The following is a 17,530-nucleotide window of genomic DNA, read 5'->3' as shown; positions in this document are numbered from 1 at the left end:
TCATCTGCGGAGGGGACCCCGGTGCGCAGGAGCAGGCGCTCCTCCATCCCGCGCCGGGGCTGCGTCATCCTACTTGGGAATCGCAAGAGGTTGCAAAATGGTGGCCCGCTGCCAGGGGTGCGTCACCCGCCGCCCACGTCCCACGGCGGTGCCTGCACACCACTCGCTTTTGGATGGCATGGAGAAGGAAAATGTTGCGGGGGGAGCAAAACCTTTTGCATTGGCATCCCTGGTGGAGGTGCTGAGTGGCACCAAAGTGACACCAGGGACGGGTGCATGTGGGTGCAGTGCTGGCAGCTCTGAACCCATGGGTGCCGAGGCCTGGAGCTAGATTAAACGCTGTGGGGACACCCCAATTTTTTTTTGTTTTTGCCCTAGCATTGTTGTACACACAGCCCACAGCCACGCGATGCAGGGCCAGGCCAGTTGGATGGGAAATGCATGCAAAGGAGCATGCGTGGCGCCAGCACCTTTCCCCTCCAGCTCTGAGGGAGGGTTTGTGCCTCTCCCTCTCGTCACAAGACGCTGGGAGCACCCCAAGGGGCTGCAGCCCGGTGCCACCCCGTGTCGGTGTTGGGAAGGATCAGGATCATGCCCTTCACCCACCCACCCTGTGACAGGCAGCAGGCCGCGGGGGGCAGGCGCGACACCTCCCGCTGCCTCGGGACCCACACAACAGGGACCGGGGCCACCGGGACCCTCGGCCCCAGGTCCCCAAATCCTAGCCGAGCAGGGTTTGCTGAGTCACGGGTGCCGGCTCTGCTGACTCATGGTCAGCCGCTCGCCCCGGCCACGTGCCTGCAGGGCAGGAGGGAAGCGGGCCCTGGCCAGCGCCCAGGCCGGACTAACGGGACCTCGTGGCCAGGCTCGCGGAAGGATTTGCTGGGAGCAGCTTTGTTTTATTTTTGTCTCTAAGACGCCGTCCTGGTCCCTTTTGTTTTCTCCAAAAGGAGCTTAAGGGGTTTTGGGTGTTGTTTTTTTTTTGGGGGGGGGGGAGGCAATGGTGTGATTTAGTGCCCCGAAAAGTTAAGCCGGCTGGGTGCAGGGCTGTGGTGTGTGCTCCTGGACAGGAAGCTTTTGGTGGCACTTGTGGCACAGAGCCAAACTGGGGATGGTGGTGGCAGGGAGAGAAAGCAAGAGGAGGCCCAGGGGGGCACTTCCCAAAGGTGCTTACCAAAAGGGGCACCGAGCGATGGGGGCAAGCTGGGGATGGGGCCCCCAGCACAATGCCCAGGGGGCAGGTGGCATTTTGGGGAGGAACACACAAATTTGGGGGGGTTCCTTCTGGGTGAGCAATCCAGGGTGTGGAAGGACCCTGCGACCCCCCCCCCCTCTGAACTAAAATGAAATAAAATGAAATTAAATGAAATGACATGAGGTCAAACAAAGTAAAACAAAATGGAATGAAGTAAAGTGAAAGACTACAAAACGAAGTAAAACAAAGCAAAATGAAGCAGAATAAAACAAAAATGAAGGAAAGCAAAGCAAAATAAAACAAAAATAAAAATAAAAGAAAAAGAAAATACAAGCACAATAAAAACAAACAAATGAAAATAAATCAGAATATAATGTAAAATTAATATTTATTTTTTTTTAAATAAACTGAAACCAGCCTGGAGGGATGCCACCCCCCCAATGCGAGGTGTCGGGGGGGGGGGGTCAGGAGCAAAAACACGGAAGGAAAATAAAAACTGGGGGGAAAAAATGAAAAATGGGGGTTAAAAAAAGAAAAAAGCAAAGAAAAAAAAAAAGCACTAAAACCAATCTCGTGCCAGCCTCCCCCTGTTGATTCCCCATTCCCGTGCGGGCTGAGTCACGGGGGGGGGGGCAGGAGCGGTGCCCCCCCCCCCCCCCCGCCCACCGTCACGTGAGGCGCGCGCCCCTCCCCTCGCCGTCAGCTGACCGGGCCCGGGGCCGCGGCTACAAAGGGGGGGGCGCGGGCGGGGTGGGGCGGGCGGCTGCGAGCGGGGACGGCTCCGAGCTGCGGCCGCCATGGGGCCCCGCGTCCTGCTGCTGCTGCTGCTCCTCGCCGCCCTGCTGGGGCCATGCGCCGCCCTCATACGGTGAGAGGGTGTGGGGGGGCCCTGGGGGGTGCGGGTTCGTGGTGTAAGGGCTCGGGGGTCGGGGTCCTGCATGGGGTTGTGCTGGGGGTGGCCCCGTTTGGGGTTTATCCCCATCCCACGCGTGTATCTGGGTATGAGGGGGGTTTTGGGGGTCTACACGTCCCCTCGCGTTTTGGGGTGGGTGAGCACTGTAGGGATTTGGGGTGCCACTGGTGCGTGTGCACCCTGCGCTTGGGTGGTGCTCCCAGGGGGGTTATAGGGAGGGAGGCAGTGGGAGCGTGTAAATCCCATAATGAGCCCACAGCAACCCCTGTTAACCAGCTGTCTCATCCCGCAGGATCCCCCTGACCAAGTTCCCTTCCATGCGCCGTGTCCTGACCGAGGTGGGCAGCGAGATCCCCGACATGAACGCTGTCACCCAGTTCCTCAAGTTCAAGCTGGGCTTTGCCGACCTGGCCGAGCCCACACCGGAGATCCTGAAGAACTACATGGACGTGAGTACCCCAGCGGGGTGCCCGGCCTCGCCAAAAGCTGAAGGAGGGAGAGAAACTTCATGCACAGAGCTTTATCCTCTTGCTTTGGCTTGCAGGGCCACTCCAAGCCCTTTGCAGTTGCTTAACATCATTAAGAAGTTAAAAATAATAAGCTTGGTGCCATGGAGCTGCCGTGTTTGCAGCTCCTGTGACCTATTTTCTTTTCTCCCTAATTGCTGTGTATGGTGGTTGTAAGCAGGGGCCTGTGTGCTTGCTGGTGTTCCTAGCCTCCTCTGGCTGGTTTTGGCAATGCCACGCTGTGCTTTGTCACGTGGAGGTGAAAAACTTGTCCCCCCCATCCTCTTCTGCATGGAAAATCATCCATCCCGTAATACCCAGGTAATAAAGCTGAGATTTTCCCCACGGCGCAGGTGCTGCTGCTCGGGCAGGTGTCCCACGCACAGCCCTTGCCTGGGGAAAGGGAAGGTGCTGGCCCTGCTCCCCGTGCTTGTCATGTGGCCAGCCCTGTCCCCACGGGGCACCTTGCTGGGAAGGGCTGCGAGTGTTTAACCAGCGATGTCGAAAGCCTGTTGCACCATGGCATGGGGCTGCTGGAGCTGGGGTGTTTGCCTTGCACTCTGGTGCACAAGAGATGCTCCAGGTGAGGGCTGCTGGGGAGCCTTACCACAGATTCAGGTGCTGTCCCAGAGCGTGCCCAGCAAAAATGCTGTCTTGAGTGTAGGAGGGATGGAAAAGCTCCCACACCGAAATGGGGCATCCTGAAACATTGCTGGCAATAAAGTGAGCCTGTGGCATGAGATAAGGGGCTGCTGGGACCTTGCACAGCCAGCAGAGCCTGAGGAAATCTCCTAACTAGAGGAAAGGTACAGCTGCACCTTGCCCACCCTGTATGTTCCCCAGCAGCTCTACATATGGGATTTATGGGTCTGCTGCAGCCCGGATGTGCAATGGTTTGGCCATTTTTGTTTGGCAGCGGCCTGTGAGTTTAAACATCCTGTTGCTTGGAAGGGATTTGACCTTGATGGTAGCTGTTGGTGGCGGAGTGGAAACTTGTAGCGGGTTATTTTTAGGTGGGGTGACTCCAGAGGTAGTGGAAGAAAGCGCTGGCTGTTGCGGTTAATGGCAAGGGGTTATTAATTACTCAGGGAGCAGCCCCAAAGGGTGAAGTGTTCAGGAGGTGAGCTCAGAGCAGGCAGGTCTGATAATCCTCTCTTGGGATTTTTCCCCTTTAACTGAGTGCACCCAGACAAAACACTCAGTTCCCACACACCCCAGGGGCTCACCAGCCAGCGCTGAAAAGCCCTGTGGCTGCGGCAGGCCCAGCTGCTTGTGACTTGCAGTTCCTCCCCCAGACTTGCCAGCACAGCAGCTTCTCAGCAAGCTCATGCTCTTCTGGCTTTTCAACAATGCAGGTGCTTTGCCCTGGCCTCCTCCTGTCTTGTTCTCCCCTGCTGTGAACCACGCTTCTGCCTGCCCACCTTCCTATTTCTGCTGTGTCTCCATGCCCTAAAAATGCTCCCTGCAAATACCTGTCCTGCTTCTCCCTGATTATCCTTTTCCCACCTGCTGTAATTAGGCTTGAACATCTGAGGGAGCCTCCCTTATGGAGCATGTCACTGCCATGGGTGAGAGGAGGACAATGTTTATGTAAGAAGCCATCCCCATTTTTGTTCCAAAAAGCTCTGGGAAAGACATCCATGATTTTCCCCTTGTTATTACATGCTCTTGTGTTCCCTGGGAGCCTCCAAACCACCAGGACACCCACCAGCCTTGTGTGTGGGTACTGGCCAGGGCTCCTGGTGCCTGCCCCTTGCCACCAGCTTATCTCCCCAGCTCAGAGCAGCTCTGCAGGGCACGCCCTGTTATCAGCGGGCACCTCTGCTCACAGGCCCCTTTCTCTCTTTGCAGGCCCAGTATTACGGTGAGATTGGCATCGGGACCCCTCCGCAGAAGTTCACCGTGGTCTTCGACACCGGCTCCTCCAACCTGTGGGTGCCGTCTGTGCACTGTCACCTGCTGGACATCGCCTGCTGTAAGTGGGATGGCTTCTCCTTCCCTGCATGACGTAGGCATCAACATCAGGACCAAAATGCAGATCCCACACCCCAGTGATTAGCTGAAAGCCCCTGGCTTGCATCATTATCGTGCCTGCCTGTTGAGGGGACAGATGCAGATTGCTAATGCAGAGTAGTTTGTGCTGATGGTAGACCCTGCTGATCCACCTGGAGGGAGGATCTGTACTGGGAGGAGAGGCTTGAGATGCTGCCAAGCCCTCCTTGTCTCTCCGGTTCACGCCCTGTCTCCAAAAGCTTCTCTTCTCCTCTCATCATCACCCACGCACAAGCTCCAGGCTTCCTGAGCAGCCTCAGTCCCGCAGCCAGGAGCCAATGAGCACTTCCACAGGTCGCAGGGTTTCTCCCCAAATTATAGACTGTTGTCCCATTGCGCAATGCTGGGGGAAAAAAAAAATCAGCTTCTTGCCAGATCTGATAGAAACTGTCCTAGTTTCTGTTTTATTGTTGCATGGAGCATGTGCCTACATGTTCATGGATCTTATAGTTAATGAGAACCAGGTAGGTGCTCTTTCCTGGGGTAAGAACATCTAAGGAATCACATGCTTTCTCTTTTTTCCTTTTCTGTGGTGTTACTATGCGATAAACCTCCACAGATGCAGGTGTCAAACCTGGCTATGGCGAAGTGCCACCTAAAAGTTCCCAGCTGTGCAGCTTAAGCAGAGCGGAGAACCCTGTGGAGCCAACAAATGCGAGCAGGAGAGCTGACCTCCGGTGGCTGTCAAGGGCAGGGAGGAAACCTGGACCTGTGCCCTCCTCGTACAGCCCTCTCATGCCTTGCCTGGCCACAAAACAGGGATATGTTACAGTTTCCACCCCTTCACAGGGACAGGCAGCCTCGGCAGGGAGAAGCCCCAGTTCTCTGAGAAAATCCTGTGTTATGTGCAGAAAAGTGATAGCTGTATAAAAATTCCAGCTAGCCTTAGCCAAAAAAAAAAAAAAAACCTATACACTGAAGATGTTTGTGTCTGGAGCAGACTGTTTGAAGCCCCCCAGCTCTCCATGGTGTTGTGGGCAGCCATGGGGGCATCTGCCTCTGCTGCCTAACGTGCCCTGATGCACTAGCCACATACACTCCAAGCTCTTAACGTGCTGTGGCCAAATCCTATTGAAGTGCCAAATTGGATCTCCCCACCTGATCCCCAGACCTTCTCATTGCAGACAAACCTGCTTTCATATCGCTAAGCCTCTGCTTGTCCTGGTGCCCCAGGGGGTTGTGGGGCTGGGTACGGAGGAGCAGAGGTTCTGTGGCTGTTGTGGGGAAGGCAAATAGCAGTGCAGGTGTTTCCAGTGTTACTTTAGAGATTGGCTTTCACTTGTGACTGATGATTGGTGCATAAAGGAGAATTAATGCTCATCTTTCCCACTCCCTGGCTGCAGTGCTCCACCACAAGTACGATGCCTCCAAATCCAGCACCTACGTGGAGAACGGCACCGATTTTGCCATCCACTATGGGACAGGGAGCCTCTCGGGATACCTGAGCCAGGACACGGTCACGGTGAGTAGTGGCTGCGTTTCTCCCAGCCGCGCCGGCCAGCTTTCGGTAACAGCACTCAAAGCAGTTTGATTTCAATGGGTCTCACTTCTGGAGTGCCCCACTCCTATCAAGTGTGCTTCAGCCTCGTGTTTCTAAGTACTTTGATGTGAGGAGGTGACTACAGAAAGGGCAGGCAGGGAAGGGACTAACCAAAGGGTCAGAAAAAGCAGAACTGTGCTTGAGCCATACATATGGTGTACTGCAGATGTGCTCTGGCTCTTCTCCTCTTCCTGACCCTGGGAAGTTCTCAGCCTCCGTGCACGTCAGCACCAGCCTGTGGGTTGCTGGGGATGCCCACCTTGCTGCTGCCGTGGCAGCAGACATCCCTGTGGGCAGCTGATGGCCACACCAAGCAGGAGTAGGCTCTGCCACCATACAGCCAGCCCCATCCTCGTTCCACGTGGAGTGGTGCTTACATGTTCAATGTCTTGGGTGTTCTCTTTGCTAGCCTGGCTGGTAGGCTGCTAGTAGTTTATTGTCTCAATTTCCTTTTCAGCGAGCAAAGGCTGAACTTCCCACCCTGTGAAGGGTGGGTACCCTGCTCTTGGGACTCTGGGTAGTCCTAGGGACAAGTGAACTCAAGTGTGTCAGCTGCTGCAAGTGCAAGCTCCAAGGTTACTTGGCTCTACTTGCTGGGATAATAAAAGTATGTGTTTGTTTAGGGTGGGGAGACCAAGTATTTTGAGTAGGCACACAAATCTAGGTATTTCTGGTTTTGTTAGTTTCAGCTAGAAAGTGTTGGCTTACCGATTTTATAAGGATCAGAGGAGAAGCATCCAAACCAAAGAAGAGTCTGGAGGTGGGGGCAAGCAAGGAGCAAGCACTCTGTAGCTTGTCCTTAGAGCAGGAAAACATCAAGCTAGCCTTGAAACATCGGATGTGGCTTGTGTGTTGCATATGAAGATGCCAGCAGCTCAGAAGCTACCACTTTTGGTGCAGCTCCATCTCTGGGGAAGAGGACTTTCCATGGGCTCATTGAATCTTGAAAATAAGTGGGGACTGTGAGGGAGAGCTGTGGGGGCCACCAGCAGCTTTTCACGCCTGCTCTCCACCTCCTGCAGCCCTCCCAGTTTGGGGCCCCTTTCAGTTTCACTTTGTGCAATTTGTTTCTTGCATTCTTCGGTTGGCTTAGCGGAAAAAACAAGACAATGGCCTCCCACCCAAGCTTTTCCATGCCTCTTGCTGCACAAAGACATTTTGCAAGTAGCAGTAATGGTTTCTTACGCCAGCCTTATAAAACACAGACAGAGACATTGCCTTGGGCCCCATGCTGCTGTTGCCAGCAGGGTTGGTGGCAGAGTGGCTGGGTGCTCTGGGACAAGCTCTGGAAGTTGCTCCTGTGGTCATGGAGCGGGGCAGCGAGGCGAACAGCGAGCTTCATTGTCCTGTGAAAGTGTGGGCTGGTTTAGGCGCTTTCCGGCTTAATGCAGGGGCTGAAGTGAGTCAGAAGGAAAATTGCAGCTTTTTTTCTGTAATTATCACCCTAATGCCTGCCTGCTAATTAGCTCTCTGCTTCCCAGCAGCACAGAGGAAGGATTTTGTGCCTGAGCTTGTTTGGGGGAGCGGGGACGGCTGTCGGCAAACAGCACGGCTGGTAGCATTTGGTTTCTGTCTGGGCAGGAGCAAAAGACACCTCTTGATAGGTCCTGGGCAGTGTCACCCTTCTGGTGCAGGGGAGCAAGGTGGGCTCAGGGACCTTCAGCTTGGATGCCAAGATGCTTCCACTGCTGGCTCCTTGCTTCCTTTCCGCAGGCGAGCTCACAGTCTGGTGCGGTTCCAAAGTGCAGACACTTTAAAACAGCCTTTGGGGTTGCTGCCTCAGCTGCAGCTGTCCAAATGGGTGGAAAGAGCCCCAGAAGCATGTGGTAGTACTGATATCCTACCGAAAGGCACTGCTTGGTGGGTGGCCCTGAGTCCTTCTGCCCCTCAGCCCTGACTTTTGTTCAAAGCTGGTGCTGAGCTCCAGTCTCCATGGCTGTGGTGCTCCATGGCACTGTGTTGCTTGCCCTCCCAAAGAGCAGCTCCAGTCAGACCTCTGCTGATGGGGAACCCTGGCTGAGATTGAAGCCCAACCTTAGGATGTCCTTCAAGGACAGCAGAGGAAGCACCCATGGGTGCACGAGGTGCTCTCTTAGTGCCCTGTGTTAGTGGCTCTGGGTGCCTTCACCTTCATCTGCCTTCACTGCTCACCTCACGCTTCAACTGATCAAAGCTTGTGGCCACTCTGTGTCTGGCTGAGAGCCAGCTGAGCGATGGAGACAACAGATCTGTCATCTGGCACCAGCGCTCCACTTATTATGCACTTGGATTTCAGTCCTGCTCAGGACTGAGCAGGAGCAGAGTTTGAACAAGGCTGCTGAGACCCCTCTGCCAGGCTGCTATTTGCCTCCCTCTTCAATTCCTCTGCATTCTTGAGGAGGACTTCAAACAAACCCGGGCTTATCAGTCTGTTTTCCCTCAGTGGAAGCCTTATTGAGCTTTCTGAGCTGCAGCAGGACCAGCTTTGGGTGGCTGCCCAAGGTAGAGAGTGGGCTCTGCATTTCAGCTTCAAGAGGCAAAACCTTTTGAAACGGCTTTTTGCGATCTCTAGGACTTGTGAGCGGATGTATTACTGTGAGCTGCTCTGGACCACATCCTGCCGTGTGGCTTTAGCTATTGCAAGGCTGAATTGCCCTTTCGAAGCTGCAGATACCATTAAAGCCAGCGCTGCCTGCCTGGTCACAGGCTGTCAGACCCTGAGGGGATGTTTGTCATTTACAGGGATCGTTATCTGCCATCAGGTGGGAGAGACCAAGCATTTCAGTCCAGCCTTGTTTACTACAGGGACAATTGCTGGAATCCTAGCACAGACGCTAAAATCGCTTGTGGTGAGACAGAAGCTGGGCGGCTTTGCCAACAGGACAGCTTTCTGCAATTTCCTTCTTCCTGGGGATCTGCCCCCAGTGAGGGGGGAGAGGTGTTTCAGCTTTTCCAGCAGAGAACATCAGTCCTCCTCGTGGCTGGTGACAGACACGACCTTTGCGTTCACCTTGCTCTGATTACTGCTTTTGTGCCAACCTCGTTTTCTGGGCTGGGTGTTCCCCTGCCAGGGGAGGTCTCTGCAAGCTGGTCATCTTCCTGGAAACTAAGTGATACCCTGAGAATATCCCTTATACTGGGGTGATTGTGGGTCTGGCAGAGGTGAGGAGAATTTGGGGTCCTAGCTGGGTATGGACCAAGGAGGTGGGACACAGATGAGTTAGCAAAAGCCCAGATTGAGGAATGATGCAGAACAAGAGCTGCTCAAATTAGGAGAAAATGATGCAGTAGGCAATAAGAGAAGGGCTGTAGGGGAATGTGAGGTGATAGTGTCCTCTGTGCAATGAGGAAGACCTGCAAAATGGCATGGCCATTCAGCAGGAGGCAGAAAGGGCTGAGTGAGGTGGGCAGTGAGCAGAGTTCCTGCCCCTGGGGACATGCTGGGCTTTGCAGGGACTCAAGGTGCCACTGGGTGATCAGAGTGGACTGTCTCCCCCAAGCAGAGTGGCACCAGGATGTCTGCTTTTGATGCAAGGCAAAAGCATGGTGGTATGTTGAGCCTGTGTTCAAGGCCCCCTCTCCACCCTGATCCTGTGGATAAATTTTCTTCATGTTTATTTTTCTTCTGTCCCCACCTCCCTGCAGCTCGGGAACTTGAAAATCAAGAACCAGATCTTCGGGGAGGCCGTGAAGCAGCCAGGCATCACCTTCATCGCTGCCAAGTTCGATGGCATCCTGGGCATGGCATTCCCCAGGATCTCTGTGGACAAGGTCACTCCTTTTTTCGATAATGTCATGCAGCAGAAGCTGATTGAGAAAAACATCTTCTCCTTCTACCTGAACAGGTACTGTTGGGTTTGGTCACACATTCCATTGCCAAGACAAGCCCCACCTGTGCCAGCACTGTTGGGGAAGTCTCAGGTCTCCTCGCTGGAGCAGGGGGGCCAAACCCTTTTCCCTGTCAGTGTGAAGTAAGGAAAAGGAGCAGAAAAGCAGCCATTCTACTGATCAAAAAGCTGTGTAGATCTGCTACCTGATTGCTGCTTCTGATGAAGAGAGGGAGGATCTTTCCAGAGGAAACAAATGTAGAGGGTTGTGATCACGAGATTGCATGCAGCTAAAGCAGCACGAGTTAGAGGGGTGAATGCAGTCCTAGCCTGCAGCCAAAATCCACAAGCAATGTGGCCTTGCCTTCTCATACAAGCACTGTTGATGGGGCTGATCCTTCTTCCTGCACTGGGAAAGCTTTGTAGTGCCTTCCCCACAGTGCTGCCCACCCCAGGGCACTCTGAGCACCCACTTCAGCCAAAAAGTAGCAGGTCTGGAGAGGGGAGGACAGAGAGGGCTGCTTTTGGCAGCTCCAGCGCCATCCCTCCCCCATTGCCATATTTCTTCCCATCTGCTCAGCAGCAATCTTTTATCTGGCAGTAACCTTGAGGATCCGGCTCTGAGGCCGCCGGCTGCAGCAGAGTTGGGCAGAGTTAACCTCTGCAGCGTGCTTAGGAAAATATTCTGGTTTCCCCTTCCTCACCTCAGCCTATCTCAGAGTACCTGTCCTTATACTGACATATTATAGTTCAGTACCAGTTGTCTGTGTCCAGTGCTGCTAACACTGCTATAAACCCCCCAAATGCCCTGGTGTGTGTTTTGGGGACACCTGGAGGGGTTTTCCTCACCTTGCCTCTGATGTTGGTGACTTTTGGCCTTTCTTACAGAGACCCCACAGCTCAGCCAGGCGGCGAGCTGCTGCTTGGGGGCACAGACCCCAAATACTACAGCGGCGACTTCAGCTGGGTGAACGTCACACGCAAAGCCTACTGGCAGGTCCACATGGATGCGTAAGTCCTGTTGTGTGTGCAGATAGCCCTGTGTTCCTCACGCCTGAAGGCCTCCCATGTGTTAAACTTCGCTGAGCTGCTTGCCAGCAGCTGCGGAGGAGCAGGATGAGGCCCCAGGAAGGCAGCCCTTGCCTGAAGGGCACGGCGCAGCAATCAGCATGCATTGTTGGAGGCAGGGGGAAGGGGAGCGGGCTGCCGGCCGGGCGAGCCCCGCTGTCTATTCTGAGCTCTCCCACGTGATGGGAGCTGAGAAGCAGGCTGTGAGCAGTGCGTGCCTCTTTCCCAAGGACCGCTGCCCTTCCTGGCACAGGGTCTTAGTTCTCATCTTCCCCAAGCCACGCCGCGTTGGCAGAGCCTGCAGAGATCAAGGCTGGAGGGCTTTATCTGTCTGCACTGCTGTGAAATGTGATGCAGGCGAGGAAGCCAAGCAGCTCCTCTCCTGCCTTTTTAATGTATGTGAATCCTTCCCTTGCCCACAACCCCCAAAGCTGTCTCAGCACCTGGTTAACCCTTTGCTTTTATCAGTAGCACAAACTCAGGAGAAGCACCAGGATGTGAGAGCCCCTCGTTTATCAGCCTTAGCTTGTCCCTGTGCCTGTCAGCTGTGGTGCTTGCACCAGCATGCAGATAGCAGTCCAGGGCGTCTGCAGAAACACAAACATGCAGCAAGGCCCTCATTTAATTGGAGGCACAGTAGAGAAACAAACCTGTGCTGCATCAAAATTCTGAGCACTCATCCTTCCCTTAGACCTTCCGTAGGTACCTGGTGCAGCCTTCCATGCATGTCCCTTCTGCCTGGGCTCAGTTTGCCCCTTTTCAGCTCTTCTTTTGCTGCAGCTCATGCTGGGACATCTGTAAGATGTTGTCTCCTCTCTGGGCATCTCTCCCTAGGGTGGACGTTGCCAACGGGCTGACTCTGTGTAAGGGGGGCTGCGAGGCCATCGTGGACACGGGCACCTCGCTCATCACCGGCCCCACCAAGGAGGTGAAGGAGCTGCAGACAGCCATCGGTGCGAAACCGCTCATCAAGGGCCAGGTGAGGCTGGGGAGGGGCACGGCATGAGTCTGTGGCTGTTGTGGCATCTGCAAACTCCCTGCTTTGGGTGTGTTGCACCCAGATGCTTCTAGAGACACCAGTCTGCTGCTTCCCCTGTTCCCTGATCCCAGCCTATGCTCCTCTGAAAGTTCCCTGCATAGCAGGGACCCCTCTGTCCTTCAGGGTGGAGATGAGACAAACAGGAGGGCCTGGGTCTTGTGATCCTTGGGAGGTTTTGGGTCACCCCTCTGGGAGGCGGAGGAGAGGGGTGCGAGTTGTGGCTGAGGCCAAGGATTCAAAGATTGATGTTAATGAGAGTCCAGAGGCACTTTAATACAAATGCATTTAATGCAAATGACAGCCCTTCCCTGCCAAGTTTTTAACTGTCATACTTAATCTCCCAAGGTCGTCTTTCCTCCCTGAAATCCTGGAGGGACAGGGAGCCCCTAGGAAGGATCCTGGGGACTCAGCAGAGCTGGGAGCTGAACCTGGCATCCTCTGGCTCCATCCCCACAGCCCTAAACTAACCTTAATATCCTTAAAATCCTCTGCCCCACCCCTGCTCAGAGCCTGGGGTAGGAGCAGCTTGCTTACCCTGGCTCAAGCCTTTTCTGCACCCTGAGATGAGTATTTGGGGAGGATGGGAAAGATGTGGTTCTGCCTGGGAGAGATTGTTCTGTTTCCTGAGGGTTTGGGAGCTGCCATCTGAAGCCTTTGCTGTTTCCATTTCAGTATGTGATCCCCTGTGAGAAGGTGTCATCTCTGCCCGTTGTCACGCTCACGCTGGGAGGGAAGCCCTACCAGCTCACCGGAGAGCAGTACGTCTTCAAGGTGCGTCCAGGGCAAATTCTGCCAGCCTGTTCTTCTCCCCAAGGCCTAACTCTTGATGTCTTTGCTTAGAGCTAAACCAAGAAATCTAAAACCCAAGAGCAAAGACAGAGCAGGCACCTGGTGGCAGGGAGGGGGAAGCATGAATGGTTGTGGTGGTGGCAGTGGCTGCTGGGTCCAGGAAACTTATATAAGATCCTGCAGGAACAAGATCCCCTGTGTGATGCTGTCTTTGTTGCTGGGAGGAAAGAAGGGCAGGCAGTTATGGAACTTTCTACAAACCTTCTGCCCTTTTCTGTTGAGTTCTGGTAGCATTAGGCCAGCCTCCTCACAGGGCTACTGGTCTGGTGTGACAGCCATCAGGTGATATGGGATCAACTTCTAGCACAGTATTTCAGCAGTGGCTCTTAGATTTCGTAGCTTTCCCAAGCTGTATATCCTGGGCTGTGAAGCTGAAAAGCAGCTGGGGTTGGCAGGTGTTACTCCAAGCCCCTGAGGTTGGGGAGAGGTGGGGAGCTTTGGCTGAAGTTCTCGTTCTTCCTAGGTTTCTGCACAAGGAGAGACCATCTGCCTGAGTGGGTTTTCAGGCCTGGACGTCCCACCCCCTGGTGGCCCACTCTGGATCCTGGGGGATGTCTTCATCGGTCCCTACTACACTGTCTTTGACCGTGATAACGACTCTGTGGGCTTCGCCAAATGTGTCTAAGCGCCTGACCCCCCCACTGCCTCCGCCATACACACACTTGCACACACAGGAGCTGTAGAGAAAGGTTACCAGGATTAGAAACCCAGTCAGTGGACGAGAAAAAATTGAACTAGGTTATAAGTTAATCAGGAAAATAGTCATTGTTAGTGCCCTGCTGGCTACTTCTTCCCCTCTGAGTAAGTGGTGCTGGGACATCTTGAGCTGATAATGCCACTGGAGTAGCCCCTCTCCTTACTGTTGTATCTCCCAGTATTTAAGATTGAGAAAAATTGTTCAGCTTTAAGAATCAATGTCCCCCAGCACTGGTCTCGCTCCTGGGGAGGCAGCTGGCTGGCCCTGCTCCTGCAGAGGAGCATGGGGCTTCTTCACTGGGGGAGAAGGATGGAGACAGCTATCCCATGTGTTAGGTTGTACTTCTGGTTTGTCACTGAAGTGGGGGAGTGGAAGGAGGAGTCCTTCACCCCTCTGGGTGAGGAAGCAATTGCTAGACCTCTTCTCAATGAGTACATAGAATCATAGAATATCCCGAGTTGGAAGGGACCCATAAGGAACATCAAGTCCAACTCTTGGCACTGCACAGGTCTGCCCAAAAGTTTAGACCATGTGCCTGTATGCACAGTCCAAACACTTCTTAAATTCAGACAGGCTTGGTGCAGTGACTACGTCCCTGGGGAGCCTGTTCCAGTGTGCAGCCACCCTCTCGGTGAAGAACCTCTTCCTGATGTCCAGCCTGAACTTCCCCTGCCTCAGCTTAACACCATTCCCATGGGTCCTATCACTGGTGTTTACAGAGGATAGGTCACCTGCCTTCCACTCCCCCTTGTGAGGAAGCTGTAGACCATGATGAGGTCCCCCCCTCAGCCTCCTCCAGGCTGAACAGGCCCAGAGCTGGCGCTGACTTGGTCCTGAGAGAGCATATCCTAGGCTGGAGCAGTGGGGGAACATGGAGCATGCACAGGGGTTGAATTTTGGAGTCCAAAGGCTCTGTTAGTGTGTCTTTTGTGTTGTGATGACACTAGTGAGAGCTGGGGGTGTGATGCAAGCATGCCTGGCTCGAGCCTTTTAGATGTAACAGGGCAGGGGTTTGTAGGGGGGGCTCCAGCCAATGGGACTCTTCAGGAAGTAAGAATACAAGGGGGGGGTCACAATATTTAATAAAAGTCACTTAATTTCATGTCCCTAAAAGTCCAGCTGTCTTCTGGAGGCTGAGCAAAGCCACTTGGCCCAAGTTCTCTTGGGTTTGGTGAATTTCTTTCGTGTTTTTCCTTCTTAACTTCATCTGGAGGCAGCAAGTTGAAGGTAATGTTTCCCAAAGCAGTTAAGTGATCTACAAGCTTAAATCACATGAGACTTTTGGAAATGTTATCCTCGGTGTTTAACTGCCCCAGACTTGAGAGACAGTTGGCAAAGGCAGCGAGGCTTCCAGGCAGGAGGGTGCCATGGAGGCTGTGGGCTTGCATTTGCTCCTTCTTCCACTGCCCAGTCCCAGAACCCAGGGTTTTACACCCCTGTACCTGGTATGTCATTCCCATGTAATTAATAGTGAGAGCTCTGTTCATTTACCTTCTGTGCTGCAGACCAAGTGAGGTGCATGCCTGCTTTGGGGAGGTGGGAGCTGAAGCTGTGCTCATGTTCATGCCTTCTTCCTGGAGATCCAGGATCTGCACGTACAGAGTAGCTTGCTTCACAGGGCTGGCATCAGTAGGCATACACTGGGTGAGCAAGGAGACAAGTGCTGTGAACATGATCAAGTGTCCTGAAGTCATAGAGAGCAGAACAGAGCTTCACGAGGCTCCCAGTCCATGCTGAGGGAGAGAAGGCAGTCATGTTGTTTTCCCAGTGCTTTGGATCAGGCCCTGAGGTTAGGGAGGTGAGAGAGCTGAGGGTTGCAAGAGAGCCAGATCACCGCAAGAGATGACCCCAGACTGGACAGAACAGCTGGTGAAATCCCAGCTAGGGGTTTTGTAGGAGCACCGAGCCTGCAGATGTCCCGTGTCCCCACCTGCTGCAGCTTTGTAACCAGAACTCATGCCATGGAGGGGTCTGGCATGGGCAGTAGGGACAGACCTGAGCACGCTCCTAATGCATCCGTTGTCCCGTGTAACCCTGGGTGTGATGTCTGCTGCTTCCAAAGCTTGCTTTTGCCTGCTCTTAGACCTGTACCTTTGATCTGGATGCCTGAGGACATCTGTTACAGACAGAACAGCATGCTACTGAAAAAAAAAAATAGATGCTGTAAAATCAACAGCTATTCCAGCACCTCTCCAGAGAGCACACTCTCCGCATTAAGTGCCCTGAGCACCTCGAGGTCCTGCTGAATAATCCCTGAGCTGCAGGATTTATCCAGCACAGCGAGATGGCATCTGGGTACCTGTTAATCAGAGCTGGTGTGGCGTGGGCGGTGGGTTTGGGATGTGTTCCACATCAGATCCCAGCGGGAAGTGCAGAATGTGCCATCAGCCAGCGGTCCTGGGGGGCTGCAATGCCTCTTGCTGCTCTTGGGGTAGCCTCCAGGGGAACCTGGCACTGGGCTGGTGCCTGTCCTCAGCCAGGGTGACTGCCTGAGGATGGAGCGTGGCCCAAAACCATGCCCTGGGTGACATATCGTTTGTCGGGCAGGCTGGAGGAGCAGTTCATCTGATGTGACTGCGTTTGCCGTACAAATCATAGCCTGCACTGAGCTGGGTCTCCTCCTCTTGTTATTTTATCTGCATTTTTAAACCAAACTCTAACTGCGTGACTTTTTTTAATCTAATTTGCTGTCAGAATTACTGTCTCATCCTAGGAAATTGAAAAGGAAATACAGTGTTTTCCCCCTTAACTGAGTCTCGTCTTTCCTTGAGCAGTTTGAGGGGCTAAATCCTTTCTTGATGTCAAGCACCTGCCTCCCTGTCTGTTGGGTCAGTATGTCTGGTGCCTCTCTTGGGTGGACTCGTACATGTCCTTTCCTTCTCTTTGACCAGGAAATGTGCTGGGAGGCTGTTGGAGTTTTATGTTCCAATGAAATGAAAGCAGCTGTAGGGTGAAGTGAACTCCACGGGCTGGTTCCCTGGTCATCCAGGCTGCCTAGGACAAACTCCTGCTGGGCTTGGGACAAAACGTGGCCCCATAGTGGCAAAAGCAGGAGTCTAGTTTCTGATTCCAGCCTGAAACCCACTCGGGCGTGGAGTTCACACTCCCAGAGTCTGGTGATGACCAACAGGGTTGTTTCGTGTTTGTTTTTTTTTTCAAAACACAGCAAAAATCCCTTCCTCTTGTCTGATTGAGTGCTTTTTGAGTCCTAGTGCCGCTGTATGGGAACTGGAGTCTCTAATGCAGAACGCAGGCCCCATGTGCCAGGTGCAAGATAAGAGCTAATCCCTACTTTGAAAAAAAAAGCATCATCTACATAAGCAAGGCAGATGCAGCCAAGTACCATCCTATTTTCTGAGCTCAGATCTAAGCATGCGGAGAGCTTAACTGATTTCCTTGCTGGCAGTCCCAAGCCTCTATTCCCCCAGGATGCCTCAATACCCCAATCAGTCATTGTCCTCTGTTAAAGGGATGGATCTAACCCCAAAGGGGCTAGCTGGGTCCCAAAAACCAATCCTGCTGCCTGCCATTCCTCAGTAGCCCAAGGGGAGGAGATGTCACTGATAGAAGGGTGGGGATCGTGCCTGAGCCTTTAATCACACTGTGAGTGTTGAACGTTGCACCTCAGCAGGAACAATCGCAGGCTCGATCTTGGCCAAGAGCTGGAGAGCCAGGACTGTCCTCCCGTGCTTTTCCAGCAGGGCACACACCCCCACAGGCAGCCCAGCCTCAGCCCTGTGTTATCTTGCCCAGCCAACGCTCAGGTTTTCATCAGCCCCCTGGGTTACTGCAACATCCCTGCCGAACCCCACCTCTGACAACTTTATAGCTTGCTCCCGAGGGACCTGCCCTCACCGCAGGCCAT

General features: G+C 53.7%; 1 protein-coding gene across 1 annotated transcript; it reads left to right on the top strand.

Annotated features, from left to right (window-relative positions):
- Positions 1 to 1,897: 1,897 nt before the first annotated feature.
- On the top strand, positions 1,898 to 16,414 carry CTSD (cathepsin D). The gene is made up of 9 exons (XM_068683415.1): positions 1,898 to 2,063; positions 2,401 to 2,557; positions 4,466 to 4,589; positions 6,010 to 6,128; positions 9,831 to 10,030; positions 10,901 to 11,023; positions 11,915 to 12,059; positions 12,792 to 12,890; positions 13,432 to 16,414. Exons 1-9 carry the CDS (start codon positions 1,993 to 1,995, stop codon positions 13,591 to 13,593), a joined length of 1,200 nt encoding a protein of 399 aa, XP_068539516.1. The 5' UTR covers positions 1,898 to 1,992; the 3' UTR covers positions 13,594 to 16,414.
- The last annotated feature ends 1,116 nt before the right edge of the window (positions 16,415 to 17,530 follow it).

Source organism: Anas acuta, chromosome 5 (genome assembly GCF_963932015.1).
Source record: "Anas acuta chromosome 5, bAnaAcu1.1, whole genome shotgun sequence".
Taxonomy (NCBI): domain Eukaryota; kingdom Metazoa; phylum Chordata; class Aves; order Anseriformes; family Anatidae; genus Anas; species Anas acuta.
Note: the sequence above shows the minus strand (reverse complement) of the source record. Positions and strands in the feature narration are given on the sequence as shown.